Here is a 21,826-nt window from a genome sequence, read left to right as displayed (position 1 = left end):
CTTTTGAATCAACTCCTCTAGTTAACCAGGTTTTGAAGAAAGAAAACGAAAGCTTCTACAATGAAGGAAAAAGTCCCATCAAGAAATGCTCCTCAACTTTCCACATTCTGAGAGCTGTACCTTTGCTGGTCTTATTAATGGCTAACTTTTCTCCCCACCTCACCTCAATCAATAAGTTGAGGAAGAAAGAGTTTAATTAAACTAGAAACTCCAGTGGCCAATCCTTACAGACACGAAAGAAGCAGACTTGTACTGGTGCTAGAAAGGGCATGGTCCAAGTGTTCAATAAAATCTCACTAGTTGATGACTTCTTTGCAAGGTTCAAGATCCACGTAGGATATCAAATGTATGCCAGTCAAAGGCTAATGTTCCTCCCATCCTTCCCTTCTTTCTGCCGCCCACCTGAGACAAAGCATGACCTTCCAAGCTTCTAGAGCAGCAATATATGGCAACCAAAGTCTCAGTTATTCTACTTACCTTGGTGTACCGTTCAAATGTTCCAATTGGCTTTCCAAGACCAGCATCCTCCTCTAATCCTTCTCGGCGACGTTGTTCTTGACGCATCCTAACAGAGTCCCGGGCATCCTTGTCACCAGCTCCATCCTCATAGTAGACACTCATATCCACATCCCAGTCATCTGCTGTCTGCTCATCGAAGTCTGCCCAGAGAAGAACAATACCTTCAGGCAATGAACTACTGGAAAATACAAGTTCCACCACCAACACAGGCATTCACATCAATGCATTTGTTTAGCTACTGAACCCCTCCCCCCCGCTGCCCACTTCATTGTGAGATGTTCCGATCCCAGTAAAATAAAACTTCAAACTCAACAATAGTGTGACTTCCCTTTCTAATGTTTGGCTGTCCTTTCTATCTAGTTACAAGTCCCCTCTTTTCCAGTGCCTGTGTCGCTCCAGGTCTCAGTGTTGGGATGTTGCCTAACTCCTCAATGTTTTGTGTTCCTGGTCTTCCTGTATGCTAGTAACCTACGCATCCAGGACTAGTAGACCCTGCTCGACTCGATTAAATCGCTACCTCCCTGAGTTGGTTGGGTTTCTGGCCATGCTAGAGCTGGTAAGACTCACCTCCACAGTTTGGAACCCCAGCATATCTCAGTGACTGAAAGTGCTTTCCACCTCAGTGTTTTAACCCCCCCCCCTAATGGATCGTGTTTCCACAGTGAGTAGTATCTCACCTCCTTCTTCTGCCCGCCAGTACTGGGCATCTGTGTAGAAGACCAGCCCAGAGCCTCCTTTTTCCCATTTCAGTTCAATCTTCTCCTCGAAGAGCCGCTCCTCAGTCCGCTCTTGGTTGGTGACATCTTCATGCAAGGCTTCATGACGCTCCCATTCTTCGCAAGTATCATTGTCCTTGTGGAGAGGAAAGCAAGAATGAAACATTTATAAATTAAACAAATGGCAGGCACTTTTTAAGAAAGCAAGGCTCATCACATTTAGGTACCCCTTTTCCCAATCCTGTAAGTTCCTTGAACTCGCTCTGACAAGCATACCCGAGAGGGGCAGATTCAAGAGACAGGAAATGCTCAGCACATGGGCATCCAGAGGTGGTCCCCAATCCCAGCAAACCTCCTGGTACCCTAACAGGAGAATGCAATTAGTTTACCTGGCGTGAAACTGCAATAAACCTTAGGCCTGAATATACATGCTCACCAGGTGCATCGTTTACAGAAGAAAACATTGCAAAATACTCATGTAACGTAGCACAATATGTAAATTCGTTTTTTACTGTGGTGGGACGTTTTCCTTTTTAATTGGGGTTTCACCCTAAATCTCTGTGCACACTGTCTTCACTCCCTTTTTAGCTCTAACCCCTTTTGCATGTCTCCACACCCTCTTTTCTACTTCAGTCTTGTTTTTAAATACATCTATTTCCCACTGCCCCTTCTGTGCTATCTGGTAAGGAAAACAAAGTGTTGCTGACACGTTCACAGCAGTATTTGGAATATGAAAAGCATTTCTGTTCAATTTTGACCTTATTAGGCCTTTGTAAACTGAATTAATTTTTCATTTTGGAGTTTAGAGTAGATCTCCCCATACCTTTACTGAACTTCTATTTGCTAGTAAGTAGCACTGCTCAAAACGGACAACAGAAAAAACAGAATCTTTGTTTGAAATGTTAATGCATTTCCTTCAATCTTTGGATATTTTTTCTTTCAACAGCCTTTTAATGGTGTGTATCGCTGGCCTGTTCAGAAAACTGGGTTTAGTTCTCAATAGTATAAATGATGACCTCATCATGCAGCTGAACTTTGGAGACATACCGATCACCCTATTAGCTTCAGATGTATTAATGTGTACTTCAACACAGTATGGCGTTTTATCTCAAAATTATTATTGCAATAACTCATTCTAAAAAGTGAAGTTATGGTGAATTTGGATTTATTTTACAGGGCAGCTCAAGATGAAAGAACCCGCACTGGCAAAGCCAATAGGTTTCACCTATGCGAAACCTGTTAGCCAAGTCAATATTTTTTGGGAGAAGTTGCACAGTTGCGTGGGCTGCTGTGCAACATGGCTTAAAGAATGAAAAAAGTGCTACGGTGCAGCCCACATTGACCGTGTCCTAGCACTTTTCTTTCTTTAAATCATGTTGTGCAAGCTCTTAAACATTCTTAACCCTTTCGCTGCTGATGACGAGCTCAGCTCGTCATCACCCACGGGTGTCGTGTGCTGATGACGAGCTGAGCTCGTCATGAATAATGGAAATAACAAATTTGCAGCACAGGGCAAAAATCCCCGCAGCAGCCATGTGGTTAAAAGTCAAATTGGTCAGCACCTCCTGTTATTCCTGGGGCTTCGAGTGTGTCCCTGCCTTGGAGAATAGACAAAGTATAGCTTCCTACCACTGGCCACAGACTCCAGGAGGTACTTTAATTTTTATTATTGTAATTTGTTTTTGCATGCACTCTATAAGAGTGCATGTGTCTCCAGTCCCTTCTTCCTTTCACAGCCACGCTCTTGCCTCCAAACCCTTCTCCTCCCACTGTTCTTTATGTTGCTGCTCCCTCCCATCCCACTTTCCTGGTGTTGCTTGTCCCCCGCCGTCCTCCTTATGTCTGTTGTGTTCCCTCCACGTTCCCACTGCCCCCTTCACCCCTCCTGTTCGTCACAAAAAGGTTTAAATAAAGCCAGAAAGCATTCACATATGTGAGTTCTATTTGGCATTGTTCCATTTTTTTTGTAGACATTGCACACCAGCGCTAACTGCTGTGCAAAATGGTATCAAGAAAAAACAACGCTAGGATGCAGTCAACACTAGCAGACATGCCAACTCACACAGTGCCACCGTATGACAAAGTAGATTGGTTCCCATCAGTCACCCAGTGAGGAGCAGATATAACATTATGGCTGCGAAAACAAGCTGAAAACCACTGTAAAAGGTGGATTTCAGCTAGTTTTCCGAAACTTTGAACTGCCAACGTCCAATTATAGGGGGGGGGGGGGGGGGCACCCCAGGACATTGGCACGAGGCCCACCCCCTCCAAGGCCCCGCACCCTCTTCACAAGGTGAGATTTTTGTTCAAGGTGTCATAGCAAACTACTTGAGCCACTTCAGGCCTCAGCCCCAAATCAGATCAGGAGGAGGAGACCCAGCCAGGCACAAAAAAAAACGCCAATGCCTTGAGAAAAGCAGGATGAGCCGTAAAGGGTCCCAACATCAATAACGCCTTGAGAAAAGAAGACCGGTTATAAAATTTTTTTTTTTTTAAAAAAAGGCAAAACAAGAATTTGCCAGCAGTCTGTAAAGTGAACCAGGTAGTCTGAATATACTGTTCTGTGGACATTCAATCATGCTTTAACGTAGTGTTTGTTTTTCTGCACACCGCAACAGCGAAGCCTCTCTGCACTCACTGCAAGGGGTGCAGAGAGTCCGTCAGACAACTTGCCTAACCATCATGCTTTTACAGACATTGAACCAAAGCTGAACCAGTGTGGAAATCATTCTCTTTTTGTGGGGTTCCGGATATTTAAACCTTTATTTGATCTATTAAAGATGAGAAAAGCTGCAAAATGACCCTCAAAGTGACCCCAGCACTCTGCCTTAGTTCCCTCCTTCACAACGTGACGGGAATTGCAAGGCACGTGCAGCAGATAGCACAGTAAAAAGTTTGTTAAAATGAACAGTCTCCTTAAAGACTAGGAGCCCCCAAAAAGAAAGCATCTCTTGGTGTACACTCCACACATTTTCACTGGCCGCACCTACAAACATGTTTTCCTATGGCTCCCTTATTGGTATCACTTAATTGGAGAGGATGTAGTGCAGCCGCCAGAGCTGCTGAATCGAGTGCTGTAGATGGAGTTCGAGTCACAGCGATGCAAGATCCTGCGATCCTGAGCAAATCAAAATAATCTCTCCCGGTGATAAACTGCGCTATATAATTCTGCTGCAAGACAATAAACCTGAAAGAGGCAAAACTTTTTGAAAAAAATAGTTCCACCCCTAGCAGATGTTAACAGTATTTCGGCTACGGGAGACTGATCAGAAAAAGCAGACTAGCAACAAGCTTTGGTATATGCAGGAAAATATGCTACAGCCAATAGAAATAGAGGTAAAGTAAGTGGCAAGCACAGGAAACAATGAAAAGCCAGGAAAGACAAGGGGCGGGATGTAAGCCCCTTTTAAGTTTATATTAAAAAAACAATAGATTTAATAAGCACAGGGCAAGCACTGTTCAGGGGAAACCTAAAAAGTGGTCTCTATAATCACATCATTGCAGTAGCTGCAAATTTGGAAAAATTTACAGCTGCTTCATTCTGGGAGCTAAGCACTCCAGGGGTGGAAATGGACGCACTGAAACTTATCAATGTTCCTACAGGACAGAATTTGCAATTGTTCATGTTCAGGATCAGACTCTGAAGCCTTGCGTCTTTACCCAGAAAAGGGAGAACATGCTCCTGTACCCTTGAAATTGGAACCACAAAGGGTTCTCGCACTAAAAACGGAATTTTGTTATTTTGTACAAACCGAATTATCACAGAATTGAACCGAAAATATTGATTGCAGGATCTGTTCCATTTTGCCCTTTGAAATATAGTTTTAAAATCAAGCTGCACTTAACCTTGTTTAGACAATGTCAATGACACTGCAGATATAACTGATGCACCTAAAGGTGCTGGTGGGGATAAAAAGGAAAATTGGGACAATGGTAAATAACACAGTTCTGGGAAGCTGCATGTTCATCAGAATAGGTAGTCCGCGATCAAATTTTGAGGGAGGAAGGTAAGAGTCCTCTTAAAAATATGTATTGACTGTATTATAAATGTGAAGCATTAGAAAGAAAACTTTAAAATGCATTGGCAAAACAAAAAGGTCTCGCGTTTTGATTTTGCCAATATAAAATAAAAAAAGCTCCAGTGTGATGATGCATACGTGCACATTTGTCATCACGCATAAACAGGTATACATCGTGATGACCTACATGCGCCTTGCTTGTGAAACTATGGCAGAAGAAGCTGCGACCGAACATTCGTCATTGTAATTATTCTTATTCTTCTCCCCTTATTGTTCCTACACATTCATTTTGCCTACCAGGCAGCAGAGCCACCTGTTTGATGAAGACCTATTGTTGGCTTGCCAAGAACTTCCATTGGTCTTAAAGCTCACACATTGCTTATCATTGGTTGGCTCTGTCACTCGGTTCAATCAATTCAAAGCACTTTATTCGACGCAATCGTAGTGACCATAAAAGCACATAAAATACATAATCAATAAATACAAAACATTAACCCCTCCCTGTGCTAAGCCTTTGTTTTTGCTATTTGGGGTAGTTTGCGCTTAGGCCCCTGTAACGTTTTGACCACAAAAGGCCAAATTTGCGTCCTTTTCTTCCAACATCATGGGGATTCTAAAGGTACACAAGGTTTGTGGTGTCCCCTGGAGGGGACCCAGAAATTAGTCAAAATTCAGCTAGATTTTGTTTTGATTTTTGAAAAATGGGAAAAAAGTGCTGCAAATTAAAGCCTGTTTTTTCCCCTGCAAATGGTATCAACAAAGGGTTTGTGGGGCTGAAATCAGAGTTTTCCCAGATTTCTGGGAATGACAGTCTTTTGTCAGAAAACCAGCATTTTTTTACACAGTTTTGGCATTTTACTGGGACATAGACTATTTTTGTAATTTTTTGTGCTTTCAACCTTCTTCCAGTTAATGGTAGAAATGGGTATGAAAGCAATAATGGATTCTGAAAAACTATACATTTTTAGAAAAGTAGAAACATTTCTTAATTCAGCAAGGGGTCATTTGTGTAGATCCTTCAAGGTTTCTATATAGAAACTAACAGTTGAAAATAGGAACAATTGAAAAGTGGTTGAAAAAAAACAGCCATTTGTGCCAACGATTTTACCTGTAACAACTTCTAATTATGACAGATGTTTGAAAGCAATATGCCGTTACATCCGCTGGACCTTTCTGGTTGTGCGGATAAAAAGGACTTGTAGGTTCACCAAAAACCCAACAAACCCCAAGCCAATAACTGAGCAGAGTCTTGCAATGGTTTTTTATTATGTACAGGGTATATAGCAATTAATTTTGGAAAATATATATAGTGAAAAGTCTGGATGAAAGACACCTATGTATTTCTGAAATTGGATCAAATTATAGAGTTTAGAAACAGTAGCTACGTGCACATTTCCAAAATTGTGAGTACCCATAGTAGCATGCGAATTATATGACAGTTTTCAAAGTGACTTCTTTCTTACACATGGTCTTTAATTTGAAAGGCAGAAATGCATCGAAAGGCAATAGGTAATAACAGTTGCTCTACAATTCTGTGTTACCCCAAGTCTCCTGATAAAAATGGTACTTCACTTGTGTGGGTTGGCCTATTGCCCGCAGCAGGAAACGTGGACACTTCATTTTTACAGTGAAAACTGACCCTTTTTAGGTCTCGGCTAAAAGACGCGCGTAAGCGCGTCTCCGCCGAGATCTTATGTCAGCGAGTAGCAGTCCCAGGAGACAGTCCTGGCCACGCGCATCCTTCCAGGCGATTTGTAACTGGAACGCGCGCTGTGGCCAGGCGCTGTCTCCTGGGAAGCGCAAGCACCACACACGCATGCGCATACACACACACACGCGCCCATGCACGCACGCACATACATACATACAGAGACACCACCCCTGACTCATGCACACACACACAAGTGCACCGAGGCCCCCCCCTCCCCCTGCACCGAGCCCCCCCCTCCCCCGCCGTCACCGTCGCACACATACATACACACACACACACACACACACACACACAAGCATACACACACGTGCACCTACCTTACCTCAGCACGCGGCGCCCAACCTCCTGCTGGCGCGGCCCCGGGGCTCTACACCGCTCACAGGAGCCCCGGGCCGCGAGACGCTACGACTCCGCCTGCCTCCTCTTCCGGTGTGAACGTGGCCCGCCCCCGTCACAGGCGACCGTGCCTGACTTCCGGGGCGGCCGCGCAAGAAAACTGCAAACAGGTTGGGCTTAAGCAGGGCTTTCACTTATCTGCCCCCACACCAAAAAAAAATTTAAAAATTGCAGCCACAATAATTTATTTTAGACATTTACTAACTATATTAATTCATGGAAAACGTATGGCCTAATGCTTGTTAATATGGTTTAGCGCTCCACTGTTTCATTAACAGGCATGTTCACTACCCTTGTGGTGCAGTAGCCTTCCTGCTGGTGGGATAAAATAATGCTCATTGGTTGAAATATCTGCGTGCTGTGGTCAGGCTGGTTCGCCGTATGGCTTATGCAGTGTGGGTAGTTAAGCATTGCTACATGTATTGGTTCTTCAGGAGTCATAGATACCTTGATGAACCAGGTTTTTGTTGGATTTCTGACTGCTTCACTTCTTTTTTCTCTCGAGGGGAGGTTTTGTCTGTAAATATGAGTTTATGAGTATGCGTGTAATAATAGGAGAATTACATTGAAGCAGGGTTTCAAAATCACTCAAGATAGGTTTGGAGAAGGTGCGATCTGGATGGCTGGATGGAGAATGAGCAAACAACAGAACTGAAGACTCAGGGTCATAGAACCAATAACAAAGAAATGGGCAAGATGTTTGTGAAAGTTGGGAAGCTCATAGTGTGTGTATTTGTAGGGCAAAAAGATCATCATAGCCTATGTTTCACAACAACTGTTGTAACTGCAGAGACAAGGGCACTCCATAAAGGTCCCCTTGTTAGGTGCTGCAATAATTCTGGGAGCTCTTTCTGATGCTTCTGGCCCAGTCGCATTCTTACAACATCCTAAAGTCAGATGGTCCCTTGTTGTCCAGAATGACGAACCAAAATGGTATTTTGAATATTTTGAATGTTCTAATAAGGTGTTTCTCCTTGATAAGGACTAATCTATTCAGAGATTAGTCTGGGGATCTTTGAATTTGAGATCTGGTAAACATTGTTAAGAGTGCATGTTTACATCTTCAGTTTTGCACCTTGGCACTGGAGTGAAATCCTCACTATGTAGGGCGCTGGGGAATGGCCATTTGCATTTGTTCACTTCCTGGTAATGTTTTATTCTGTCAATGCATTTTAATGCCTTTTACGAGCAGCAACCATGAGAGACCATGTTTGCTTTTGATAGGCAATTGACAATGCAGCATTTAAAATGGTGCTGTGTATAACCCGTGCCAGTAGTCTGGCTTTTGCTTGGAAACACTGAGACTAAAATTGTCCATTTCGCTGAGCGCTCATTTAAGGGGTAACACCCTCGACAAACAGTTGCAGAGAGTCTGTGTATATGATCACACTCATGGTGAGTGCATGAGTGCAGAGTGCATGAGTGCAGAGTGCATGAGTGCAGAGTGCATGAGTGCAGAGTGCATGAGTGCAGAGTGCATGAGTGCAGAGTGCATGAGTGCAGAGTGCATGAGTGCAGAGTGCATGAGTGCAGAGTGCATGAGTGCAGAGTGGTGAGTGCAGAGTGGTGAGTGCAGAGTGGTGAGTGCAGAGTGGTGAGTGCAGAGTGGTGAGTGCAGAGTGGTGAGTGCAGAGTGGTGAGTGCAGAGTGGTGAGTGCAGAGTGGTGAGTGCAGAGTGGTGAGTGCAGAGTGGTGAGTGCAGAGTGGTGAGTGCAGAGTGGTGAGTGCAGAGTGGTGAGGGTGCAGAGCAAGTGTGCAGAGCATTGTGTGCTGTTGAGTGCAGTGTATTGGCAATGTTAATGACAATGCCCATTTATTTTTGATTTAAAGAAAAAAAATGTCATGAGCAATGCCAATAGCTCTACCTTTAATGATGCCGAGACCATTGCATTGCAAATGCTTGTTATGCTAAGTACCTAGCTGGAGATTTTGATCTATAGCTCTGCTGGCCCACAGGGAAACCTAGCAACCCTATACATTTTTGAAAACTAGACACTCCGGGGAATCCAGGAATGGGGTGATTTGTTTGGCTCTCATCAGGTTCTGTTACTCAGAATCCCTTGCGAACCTCAAACTTTGTCAAAAAAACACATTTTCCTCACATTTTTGTGGTGGAAAGTTCTGGAATCTGCGTAGATCTGCACCCACCCTGCATTACTCAAAGTCTTCCGGGAGGGGGTCACATGAGATTTTGGTCCAGGGCTTGACGGCCATCTAGGGAAACTTACCAAACCCACACGTTTCTGAAAACTGGAGACCCGGGGGAGTCCAGAGAGGTATGGCTTGCATGGATCCCCCAACAATCCCTACCCAGAATCCCTTGCAAACGTAAAATTTTGATGAAAAAAATAAATCTGATTTTTCTCAAATTTTCTGTGTGGGAAAGTTGTAGGATCACCGAGCTGACACAAATTTCCTCCCACCTAGCGTTCCCCCACGTCTCCTGATAAAAATGATACCTCACTCGCATGGGTGGGTCAAGTACCCACAACAAACCCACACATTTCTGACAACTAGAAAACCGGGGGAGTCTAGCGAGGTATGGCTTGCGTGGATTTCCCAAAGTTTTCCTACCCCGCTCTGACGCCCCTGAGGGGGCCAGATCAGGGGCTACTGCCCCCATCTATCTCCTGGGAGGGTTGGGAGAAAGACTGTGGCATTTTTGGGAGTGGGTGGGGGCATTGGCATGTCCATTCTGGGCTGCCCACACTCCCAAATTTAAAAAAAATCTATATTTCCTGATGACTATTGGGCTTTCTGCCCTCCCAAGGAGGCAGAACAGGGGCTTTTACCCCTATCTGCAGAAGGACTGTAGCATTTGTTTGGGGGGGGGCATTGGCATGCCCATGCTGGGCAGCCCCCACCTCGAACTACCTGGGGCCTAGGGGGCTTTCAGCACCCCGGGGGGCAGTTAAGGGGCTATTGCCCCTTATGCCTCGGGGGGAGAGGGGGGGGGAGGAAGACTAGCATTTTTGGGCGGAAAGGGGGCATTGTAATGCCAATTCTGGGCAGCCCCCACCCCATAGTATATAAAAAAAATCCCTGGTGCCTTGTGGGCTTTCTGCACACCACCCGAGGGGGGTGGGGGGGGGCAGATCAGGGGCTACTGCCTCCATCTGCTTCCTGGGGATGGGGGGAGGCAGACTGGCATTATTCAGGGGTGGGGTCATTGGCATGCGAATTCTGGCAGCCCGCCCCAACCTTTGAAGGGAAAAAAATCCCTGGCGCCTACTGGGGCAGGTAAGGGGCTACTGTCCCATCTACCTCCTTGGGGGGGGGGGGGGGGGGGCATAAAGTTGTAGGCCTTCTTGGAGGGGGCGGGGGGTTTAGGGTGAGAGCATTGGCATGCCCATTCTCGCCAGCTCCCACCACTGTCATGTAACAACAAATCCCTGGTGCCTAAGGTGCTTTGGGGGGGCAGATTGGGGGCTACAGAAAGACTGTCTGGCATAATTTGATAGGGGGCGCAAAGGCCTTTGCCCATGGTGCGAATCCCCCCTCCCTGGTGGCTAGAGGGTAGAACCCTGCTTGGGGATCGCCCTCCTCTCCCATGCACTTCTCTCCCCACTACGTTCCTTATTATTTTCTCTCATCAGTGTACTTTCCCTCCAGTTCACTGTGATGCTCTCTCGACTGTGTGCTTCACTCCCTTTCTAGGTGCTAATGTTGCTCTCTTACTCGTTTGCTTCTTCCCCACCGCCACTTTGCTCTCGCTCGTGTGCTGGTTTTCGGTGGCTCCATCACACCCTCTCCTGCCACCCCACCAGTGCAGTCTTTTTTTTTAATCTTTTTTTTTTAATTTGGCATACTTGAAGGGAAAAAGGCACTGTTACAATCTTTTTTCCATTTATTGAACCGTTTCGGATGAGTAAATAAATAAAAGAGGCACTCACGTCATTTTAAAGAGAACACACTTGTCTGACAAAGCACATGCACATACAAGATGACACAGCTGCATCCTTCCACTCTTTCTCCTTTTTTTGATGTTCTACAACATTAAAATGTTTGTGGTGCTCTACAGCATGACCAGAAGACAATTGGGGAGCCCATAAATCTTAAAGGCGATTCCTATTGGCTTTGCCAATTGTTTTATAAACACAGGAGAGGAATACTTTTGTGGTAACAAAAGTAAAAGGAGGACAGACTTGTGTGATGAAGCCATTCAAACTACCACTCTGAACTGCATCCTTACATTACAAAGAGGTATAAGAGATTAGCAAAATGATATCATTTTATGTTCCTTTTACTTGCACTACTTAAAAGCAGTAGGGCGACGCTCCTCCGCCATAGCATAGGAGCCACCACTGTATGCAAGTCAAATCAACCGTAGAATTCTTCAAGTCTATCAGGTGTTCTGTGGCAGGGGGACTTACCAATCAAACCTCATCTCGAGGGGAAAAAAGAAGAAGAGGTATAGTCGCACGATTTTAATTACCGAAACATCGCAAATGCATGCATCCAGAAGTTTTCGCTTTTACAAGGTTAGCACAGGGGGTTTGACTACAGAAACGTATCATTTTGCAGCCATATGCAGACAGGTCAGTGAATCATTCAGGAGATACAGACTCTCTATCAAACCTCCTGTACAACTTCAAGTATCAACATTTGTATTACATAGATGCAACATCTTGTATCCCGCTACTAGTACTCCGTGACCTTCAGGAAATCTACAGGAAACTGTTCATCACCCTGGATAAAACTCCAAACAAAGGACACATAAACCGAAAGGACACATAAACCGAAAGGTCTGTTGCGCATGCATCAACAGCAGGAGTTGTTCTAGTAAGCTGATGAGAACTGCTTGCAGCATCAGATGCACTGCTTGAGGTTCGTCGGAAATAGCACACACACTAGACAGAGGCAAGCTCTGTCCAAACAAGAGCAACAATGCAAGAAAAACAAACCCCATCCAGGAAGCCAGTCGGAATACAATTGGTACCACTCAAAAAGTGGAAAACAACTAATAAGCCAATTCCTGTGTCATTTCGAACAGATGGGAACAATGTGAAATTAATTTAATGGTTGGTGATGCATGGGTAAGAAGAGAAGCTTGCACACATGGAATAATGGTGGCTGGTGGAGTGCCCAAAATTGCATATGTGACCAATGTTTTTAGCAGCTATTCCGATCTGGTCTGCCAGTGCAGGCCATTCCAAAACTACTGGGAAATCACAATCAATGGGACACAAAAGTGTAACACAGGAAATCTAAGCCAGAATAGAGAAGGCTCCATCATACTGCCCACAATAAACCATCATGACACCGCTCAATCACATCAAAAAGTAAACAAGGCAGGGCTTGAAACAACAACACCAGCAGTAAACAAGCGACTGGCCAGAGTAAGAGAAGCATAGATCCAAATTGTGAAATGTCCTAGGTCGGAGTGTGGCATAGGTTTTTTGTACTAACAATGATACATTTAACTCATGGCCATGTGATATGGTGCTAGCATTCAAGTTTTGGAAAAGATTCACAGCAAATAAAGAAATTTAAAAACAAATAGAAATTAAAAGAAGTATCCCAAGCAGAGATCTGGTGTGCATCTAGATAAAATAAAGTTGGAAACTTTATGCATCAACCTAGAGGAGGAGCAGCATTTTCTTAAGTTCTGGATTCCACCACAGAAGGAAAATGTAAAGACCATTATCAGAACTCCCACCAGACTCCCAGCTCGCAGGTCTGTCCCGAATTGGCTAGTGGCTCACAATTAAGTCTCTCTGGATTTACGGAGTTTTACAGGTCGGGACAGAAAACAATGTTTTTACGGTTTGTATTTATTTTCAAATACAGAAAAATACAGAAAACTGGTCCTTTCCCACGACTCATGCTGGCATTCAATACTTCTCCAATACCTGTGCAGATTGACGGCGTGGAGACAAGGAAAAGTGTGACTAAATGCTTTAGAAATAGCTTTGTGTGCCCTTGTTTGTACTAGAACACTGATATTTTCACGAGTGTACTGTTATATAACATTTGGTTACTTTAGAGTGCTAAATCCCTCGCAACAGGCACCAAAGTAGCAATACACATTTATCAGTTAAATAAACATGGAAATATATTGGGTACGACTGTTTGTGAAGCACAAAATAAATATGGTTGCATACTAATACCATGGGCAAAAAATAAACGTGGATACATTCGGACATAAAAGTTCCTAAAAAATAAACTATCATAAAACTGAGAGCCCTATTTACAACTTAAGGGCCTGATTTCGATGCCGGACGGACCGGAGTCTGTCGACATCGATTCAGTACTGAGACCGACCACAGCAATTAGGATGAGACTGAACACTGTTCGGTTGCACTCCTATTCCTTACAATGGAGGCATGTATTCCGACCGGAATACATGCTCTCATTGTACAGAGAAGAGGTGCAGTTCATCCCAGCACCCAGTGGCAGGCACCTTAAGGTGCCTGCCACTGGGTGCAGAGATAAACAGGGGCGGCCTACAACCAGAGGCCGTGCACCCATGGGGGCACTGCTGGGGGACCCCAAAGTTGACGTTCGACAGCCTTCCTGTGCGGAAAGGTCAGCAAAGAAAGGCTTTCGGAATCCAACATTGTAATCTCTCGGGCGGAAAGAGACACCCTTGGGATTACTGGAGGCTTTCCGAACTTCCGACAGGCTATCCGAGCCCATCAGAATCCATTTGGAAATCCAGTTTAGATTCCTTTCCAACCACTCCATCCCAATGGGTCGATTGAAAATGAATCCGAACAGCTAATTACGATGCCGGAGGAACGGCTCCGACCGAGGGTCGGAGCAGCTTACTACAGCACCGTAATAGGCCCCTTATAGTGATTAGCACAACACTTCAACTCCCTGGGAAGTTTGGGAATCAAGTATGACGCATTTTGCCAATGGTGTTTCTGCTATACAACTAAATACCAGTTTATAATGCCTACCCTCTCTCTGTCCAAGGCAAAATAAATCAGTAGCCTTCAAAAGGGCTGTGTGACCAGCGGCAGTGGGGAAAAGAAAATCCAGAAAGTCATCAGCCCCAAATCCTGAACCTAAATACAGGTACAGACACATTCTTCTCAAAGATCACTTGTGCTAGGTTTCTAATATTTAACCAAGACCTAAACCCCTTTGACCCAACAGATTATTGAAGGTTAAAACGAACCTTGCAGCTAAATTGGGCATTTACATTTTAGTGCCTGATTGCGTTGTGTTGAGGATTATAACCCAAACTCACTGAATGCTTTCTTTCACACCTAACATTGCACTACAATGCCATTCTGCCGTCATCAGACCAAACTAGAATGGTTTTGGCTACCTTACCATTAAACAGTTCATTAACTGCGATGTAATTATGAGCAAACTCTCAAGTCTAACAATTCGCATTACTCAGTTTTATAAAATACTTTGTAATTATATTTTTTTTAAATCCTCGGTTTACTGTGACAGGCTGATTACAGTAGCAAGGACTGAAGTAAGCTGGCCATTCATTATCTCAAGATATAATGCTACCACGGACACTAGAACCTTAATTTTCACACTTGCTGATAGAAGCATTGACTAAAGACCCTTTGCTGAACCTTACGTCATCGGAATGGGACTCCTCTCCTGCATCGCTCTTCTCGCCCTCCAGGTCGGCTGGTGTACCATCGTGTAATGCTGCCCCAGTGCTGAGGTCCCCATCCGTGGTTCCCGGTGCGTGAGGTATTTCCTCCCCCGAGGCAGTGTAGACTCCTTCCTCCTGCTCCACAGTCTCAGAGTCCTGGTAGTCAAAGGGCACTCTGCCGTATCGCCTACTAGTGCCAGTCCGAGGGAACTGAAGCTGCAGTTTGGTGATAAGGCGAGGGGGGAGTCGGCAGGCCTTGATGAACTCTAGGAAAGTCTTTGTGGGAGTCCCAACATTACCCTGTGGCATCAAAGCTGGTGGGTTCAGCTCTGGCATTCTCTTCAGATCCAACTGGGTGAACACTTCGTTCTCTGCCTCCTTGCACTGCAGCTGCTTTTTAGTTTTGTAAGGAAACTTGCTGGAATCTAGGAACGGAACAAAAGATGAGCATCTTTTTATGAAAACATGTAGGTCTATAAACAAATTTAAACTGGCGAGTCTCATTGCACTACAGGCCTCTCAGTCTATACAAAAAAGATAAACCCAGTTTTACATCTTGCTAAGAGGTTTACCTCTAGGACATTGCAATACACGAACGAGGCCAGCTATACACAAAGTGCGGATTTCTTTTTAGTCCCAAAAGAGGATGACCAGAGCGAAGACCACAACTAAAAGATTTGGGGTATTCTGGCAAAGCATGTCTAGTAGGCTAATACAGCAAGTGTTCGGTGTTTTTGAAGCACTGCAAGGACACAGGACTGTGATAGGAGTGAAAACCACCCTGAAACTAACATTGCATTATATGTTACGGAATAAAAAAAGTTGCGTTTATTATTAAAAAAAAAAAAGTGGGATGTGGATGTAGCCTTATGGCTAGAGCGGTTTACTTTGAAGCTGGGGAAATATATATATATATATATATATCCACTCCCAGGTTCTAATATTCTCAAAAGAACCACTCGGACACCTCAAGTGCTTTAGCTTAGTTTATTTCAGCAACGGGAAAAACGACGCGTTTTGGGGATGAACCCTTGATCACGCTGGGTTCATCCCCGAAACGCGTCGTTTTTCCCGTTGCTGAAATAAACTAAGCTAAAGCACTTGAGGTGTCCGAGTGGTTCTTTTGAGAATATTAGAACCTGGGAGTGGATATTTACGAAGCGCCGGCTTCGGTACTCGGACCGCCCAGACAGCCTCGCAATCTCTTCCGGCATTCTTGGAGCGAAAAAAAAATATTTATATATATATATATATATATATATATATATATATATATATATATATATATATATATATATATATATATATATATATTCTAGCTGACACAGAAAGCTGCATGCGAGATACGAGTGGTCCCTGACTTGAAAGCAGCCATTCATGCTACTTGTAGATATGTACTCGTGATATTTTTATTTCTATTTGGTATTATCTCTTGTTTGAAAAATTCTTGCCCGCTGTTTGCACTATAACTTTGCCAAAACTCACCGCTGTTGGGCGGGCCCTCTTCCCGATCAGGATCATTTTCGTGGCGGCCATATTGGGCGTAGTTCTGCACGCCTGCCGGCACCATTCACTAGGTTGGACGCTCTAGTCGTCATAAGGACGCTAGACGCTTTGAAAAGGAGGAAAAATCAGGCGCTCACTCCTTCTAGCTGACACAGAAAGCTGCATGCGAGATACGAGTGGTCCCTGACTTGAAAGCGGCCATTCATGCTATTTTAACTTGTAGTTATGTACTCGTGATATTTTTATTTCTATTTGGTATTATCTCTTGTTTTTAAAATTCTTGCCCCCTATTTGCACTATAACTTTGGCGAAACTCACCGCTGTTGGGCGGGCCCTCTTCCCGATCAGCATCGTTTTCGTGGCGGCCATATTGGGCGTAGTTCTGCACGCCTGCCGGCGCCATTCACTAGGTTGGACGCTCTAGTCGTCATAAGGACGCTAGACACCTTGAAAAGGACGGTCATGCTGACGCGCAGCGGTTACGCGCAGCGGGGATGCCGGACTTCCGCCAGAGTTCAGCTCGTCTGCGCCCGTCCGCGCTGAGGACGGGCTGGACGCTGGACTCTTGTGTCTTACTGAGCAGGTATTTTGTAGCTATACTCCTTTGGAGTTATTGGCCCATAGACCTTCATCTTTGCCTTGTCATCATAGATTCTCTCCAGAGGGAATCTTACATTCTACAATTTGTCACACCTGCAAACTGACTCTTCTGCCTCTAGCTGTTAGTGAGAGTAGCTCTCAGAATCTACCAACTCCTCCTACGCCCTTTCCTTCTAGGAAGGGTTTTTTGATAAATGCCAGGTCAATTGTTAAAAACAACATTGCTTTTCATGAGTTCGTGGCAAACAGACAACCCGACTGGGTGTTCGTCACGGAAACGTGGGCCACCGAGTCGTCAGGTCATGATCTGCTTCTTGATATCCCTGAGGGTTATAATTTGTTGAGGCAGGATAGACCTAAACGCAGAGGGGGTGGGTTAGCTATCCTATGTAAAACTTCGATGCCCTGTACTATTACAGCCCTCTCGGTGGTCTCGGACCCTTTCGAGGCTTTGTACTTTTCTATTCTATGTGTGCCCTCGGACTCTTTCTCGGGTATCCTCATTTATCAGCCTCCTGGTCCTAGGGCCAATTTTAGTAGTGACCTGTTGAGGATTCTTGAACCCTACTTTGGTAAATCCCATATTACCATATTGGGGGACATGAATTTTCATTTGGATAATTTGGGGGACCCTGATACTGTCACGTTTATTGATGTACTTGGAGCGTGTGGTTGTATCCAACTGGTTCATAGCCCCACACATCGGGCAGGCCACATCTTAGATGGGGTGTTTTCTAATGATCCCAGACTATCTGCGGGCCCTGCGGTGCCCTTAGTTTGGTCTGATCATCTGGCTGTACCCCTCGAGCTAGCAGCTGGTGCTATCGAGCTGCAAGATCGGAGAGTTCATACTGGAGGCCCCAAAAGGTGCTTCAAAAACATCACTAATGAAGCCCTTGCCCCGTATCTAAAAGCCTGTGATTACTCTTCTGTGAGTGAAGCTAATGATGCCGCCCAAAATCTTGCTCACTCCATTGCTAAGGCCGTTGATGAACTCGCTCCTTTATCATTCAGGTACTCAGCAAGACGTAAACCCTCTGCCCCCTGGTTCTCAGAGCCGTTGAGACTCTTAAGACAGAGGTGCAGAAGACAGGAGAGGAGATGGAGGAAGACATGGGACCCTTTAGAAAGAGTCATGCATAAGCACTTGCTGAAAGAATATAAGTCTAGCGTAATTAAAGAAAAACAGGAGTTCTTTGCGAATCTCACCACCTCTCTATCCTCGGCTAGAGAACTCATTAAAATAGTTGATTCTCTTTGCTCTCTGCAAATGCCTGATCCGGTTGTGACCTCGCAAGAGCTGTGCAACAATATATCCGACTTCTTCCACAAAAAGATTGAGGACATCTATGTTGCCCTGGAGATACAGAGGAATACTTTGGCGGACTCTTCTGCCCAAACCCTAGCTAATCTAGAAGCCTGTTCCAGTGATCCTGCACGGATCTTCTCTTAGTTTCCCCCTCTCTCTTGAGGGGTTAGATCTCCTGTTGGAGCGGACAAAATCAGCCTCGCCCTCGGATCCCTGTCCCCTGAAGACTCTGAAAGCTTGTAGGCATACGCTTTTGCCGCCTCTGCTGGAAGTGATGAACGGGGCCATGACCCAAGGCATTTTTTCCTTGGTGTGCAAAAAAGGCTATAGTGAAGCCCCTCCTGAAGAAACCCACCCTGGACCCAGAACAGCTTAAGAACTTCAGGCCTATATCCCTGCTGCCAGCTCCTGCAAAAATGCTCGAGTCTCACCTGAATGCACATTTATCTGCCTTTATTGATTCCTCTGGTTTCTTAGATAGTTCCCAGCATGGATTCAGAAAGGCCCATAGCACGGAATCTGCCCTGACTATGGTTGTGAATAATATCAGGATGAAGGTGGACTAGGGCCAAACCACTGTGTTGGTATTGCTTGACCACACAGCAGCGTTTGATACCCTGTCTCCCTCTACGTTAACATCTCGCTTGAGGGAGGCGGGGATTACAGGGGCGGCCCTGAGCCTTCTGCACTCTTTTCTTCATCTGAGAGAGCAGAGGGTCATGCTTGGAGAGTTCCTCTCCCCTGCTAAATCCTTGCAGTATGGGGTGCCACAAGGGTCGGCTCTGAGCCCGACCCTATTTAACATTTACGTGGCCCCCCTGGCAAGGTTAGTAAAATCGCAGGGGATGGAGGTCATCTCATACGCCGATGACACGCAAATCATGGTGTCTCTGGCCCACTCGGTCACCACTTCCGCCGTCAACTTTAGGACCTGCATGCAGATGGTCTCGGAGTGGATGATTCAGAACTCCTTAAGGTTGAACGGCGATAAAACCGAGATCCTGGTCTTTGGCAAGGACCAGGATATTTGGTCGAGTGAGTGGTGGCCTCCATCTTTGGGAACGTGCCCATCTCCCTCCCAATCGGCCAATCTCGGCGTTCTGTTTGATACCTCCTTGTCCATAACCTTACAGGTTAATCGAACAGTGGCCACGTGCTGGGGAGTAATTAAGATCCTGTAAAAAATCGTGCACTATCTTTCCTCTCAAGCACGCAACCAGATAGTGGTCGCGTTAGTGGGTTCCAGGTTGGATTACTGCAATGCTCTTTATGGAGGTGTCAACAAGGGACTCGCGCAGCGCCTTCAGGTTGTCCAGAACGCTGCTGCGCGCTTTGTCTTAGCTCTTCCCAATGCATCTTCTGCCACGACAGCCAGAAAAAGCCTCCACTGGCTTCCGATACAACAAAGGATCTCTTTTAAGATCCTATGTTTGATTTTCAGAGCTCTCTCTGATGATTCTTCAAGCCCTTTGGGCTCTTTGCTTACTCGTCATATACCTTGCAGGACTCTTAGATCATCTGAACTTGATTTGCTGGTGGTCCCCAGAATTAAGAAAGTTCGCTGGGGCAGTAGAGCATTCTCTAATGTGGCTCCGAGACTATGGAACGCCCTCCCTCTAGAGATTAAAGCTCAACCATCCTTGTTGCTTTTTAAAAAGGCGCTCAAAACTTGGTTGCTCATCAAGGCCTACTTGTAATTATCGCATTCTACTCCTGCTAGATTTTTGATTAGGCGCCTTGATGCCCCTGGGGCTTAGTAGCGCGATACAAATTTATATATATATAATAATATAAAAAAATCCTCATTTGTACAACAAACAGTTCTGAGCTTCTGCTCTTCAAAACATCACACATGCTACTGAAATCGGTGACACCAAATGCAACAAAAAACTATCAAAGAAGTGACGGACACCCATAGGAAAAAAAGTTATGGAACGCTGCAAACAAAAAGCTAGGTATTTTTAAGTCTTGCCTAGGCAGTGCTTGCGGGGTCTCTTCAAGACATGCTGTATTCAAGTATGGACTAAGTTCTGCCCATTTTCTGCTAATCTTTTCAATTGGGTACATGAGAGAAGGGGTCAGTGTTTGATTATTCAAATACGGGGTAAATCTCAAAAGGACTTCAGAGAATTACTAAAAGAACAAATACATCATATCGCCATCTCATAGCTTTTGTACATAATGAATTTAATTAACATAGAATCAGGGGGAGGTACAAAATCAATTATATAGCTCCAAAAAGGATTATTCCCAATGATAAATCAGCACAATACAAACATAACTCTTGCTAATCAAAGTTATCTGTATATTATTGAAATTCAGCATGCTCTCAGTGAAGGGATAGAAAAGGTAATTGGGTGAGATGGGGGTGAATGGGTACGTGGGGGACTGGGTAAAGGTGGTGTGACAATAACACAATCACAATACAAAATAAAGAAAGACCTTTACAGTCTAACAAGATAAAAGGTTCCCTAAAACTCTTCACACTTGGGATGGATTCCTCAATTCTAGTTAAATCCCACTGGTGTGCGGTGATGTTGTAGTTTACGTTTCGACCCCGCTTGGTAGAAGGGTTATTCTCGCCTCATTCTGGGGTCTTCATCAGGACATTATAAGGTGAGAGCACCTAGAATCAAAACACGTATTTAGTCTAATGGATGGCTATGAGGAAAGCTAACCAAGTATCGCATATGAGCCTGCTTGATACCTACTTCAAGTGCGGACGGCAGACGAACGACCGTACTGGTCCATTGGTAAGTTCCTTACTAGTTAGCTTGATCTCTAGAATTGAAAAAGGAAGGTGCCCATTAGTGTATAAGGAGACAGCCATGAGTAAGAGCGACTTCAAAATGGTTGCATAAGGGGTAAAACTTACTGGGGAGTGGACTTTGTTAGAACCAGTGAAGTTTCGCCATGTTCTCAAGCTTCTATTAGCTTCCAAACGGCTGGCGTAATTAATATGCCATCTTGGAAATCCCGATTAATCAGGCTGGGTCTAGGAGGAGTTAAAACAAGAGGGAGCGATGAGTGAAAATAACGCAAGATTGCGAGTTAGTCCACACCTGCAAACTGATTTGACAAACTAGGAATGCTCTGGTGTAGTTAAATCAACGCCTGTTTATGACGACGTCAATGACAAGAAATAATTGCACAAGGTGCATCATTATAAATGCCAAAAAATTGAATGAAATCTTAATTTATACTGAAGATATCAACCCCCTATTAAGGGATTACACACTAGATTAGCTCTAGGGAAAGTTTTTGAATGTGTAACCCTCTTTACGGTAACGGACGGTGCCTGTTATAGATGAGAGCCCACTACGTTCACAGCCTATAATGGAATAGCAAAAACATCATGTCTTCATTCGAGTTAACATATAAAAGCTTAGTGGCGTGCCCTCATTACTAATCGTCCTGAATGTATCAGGGGGGAGTGAAGCGATACGGAAATTGAGTGCCACTGCGACTCGAGTTTTCAATCAA

At 44.7% G+C, this 21,826-nt stretch overlaps 1 protein-coding gene across 1 annotated transcript in view; it reads right to left on the bottom strand.

Annotated features, from left to right (window-relative positions):
- Positions 1-21,826, bottom strand: part of GPATCH3 (G-patch domain containing 3) — a 112,990-nt gene that overhangs the window by 8,408 nt on the left and 82,756 nt on the right. Inside the window, exons 2-4 of the mRNA XM_086957616.1 lie at positions 14,908-15,353; positions 1,197-1,371; positions 478-659 (exon numbers count right to left, since the gene is read on the bottom strand). Of these exons, the coding sequence (XP_086813742.1) occupies positions 478-659; positions 1,197-1,371; positions 14,908-15,353 (803 nt within the window). The remainder of the gene's footprint in view (positions 1-477; positions 660-1,196; positions 1,372-14,907; positions 15,354-21,826) is intronic.

This window comes from Lissotriton vulgaris, chromosome 2_1, assembly GCF_964263255.1.
Source record: "Lissotriton vulgaris chromosome 2_1, aLisVul1.2, whole genome shotgun sequence".
In the NCBI taxonomy this organism is placed as follows: domain Eukaryota; kingdom Metazoa; phylum Chordata; class Amphibia; order Caudata; family Salamandridae; genus Lissotriton; species Lissotriton vulgaris.
The sequence above is the reverse complement of the archived record's forward strand: the minus strand, read 5'-3'. Positions and strand labels throughout refer to the sequence as shown.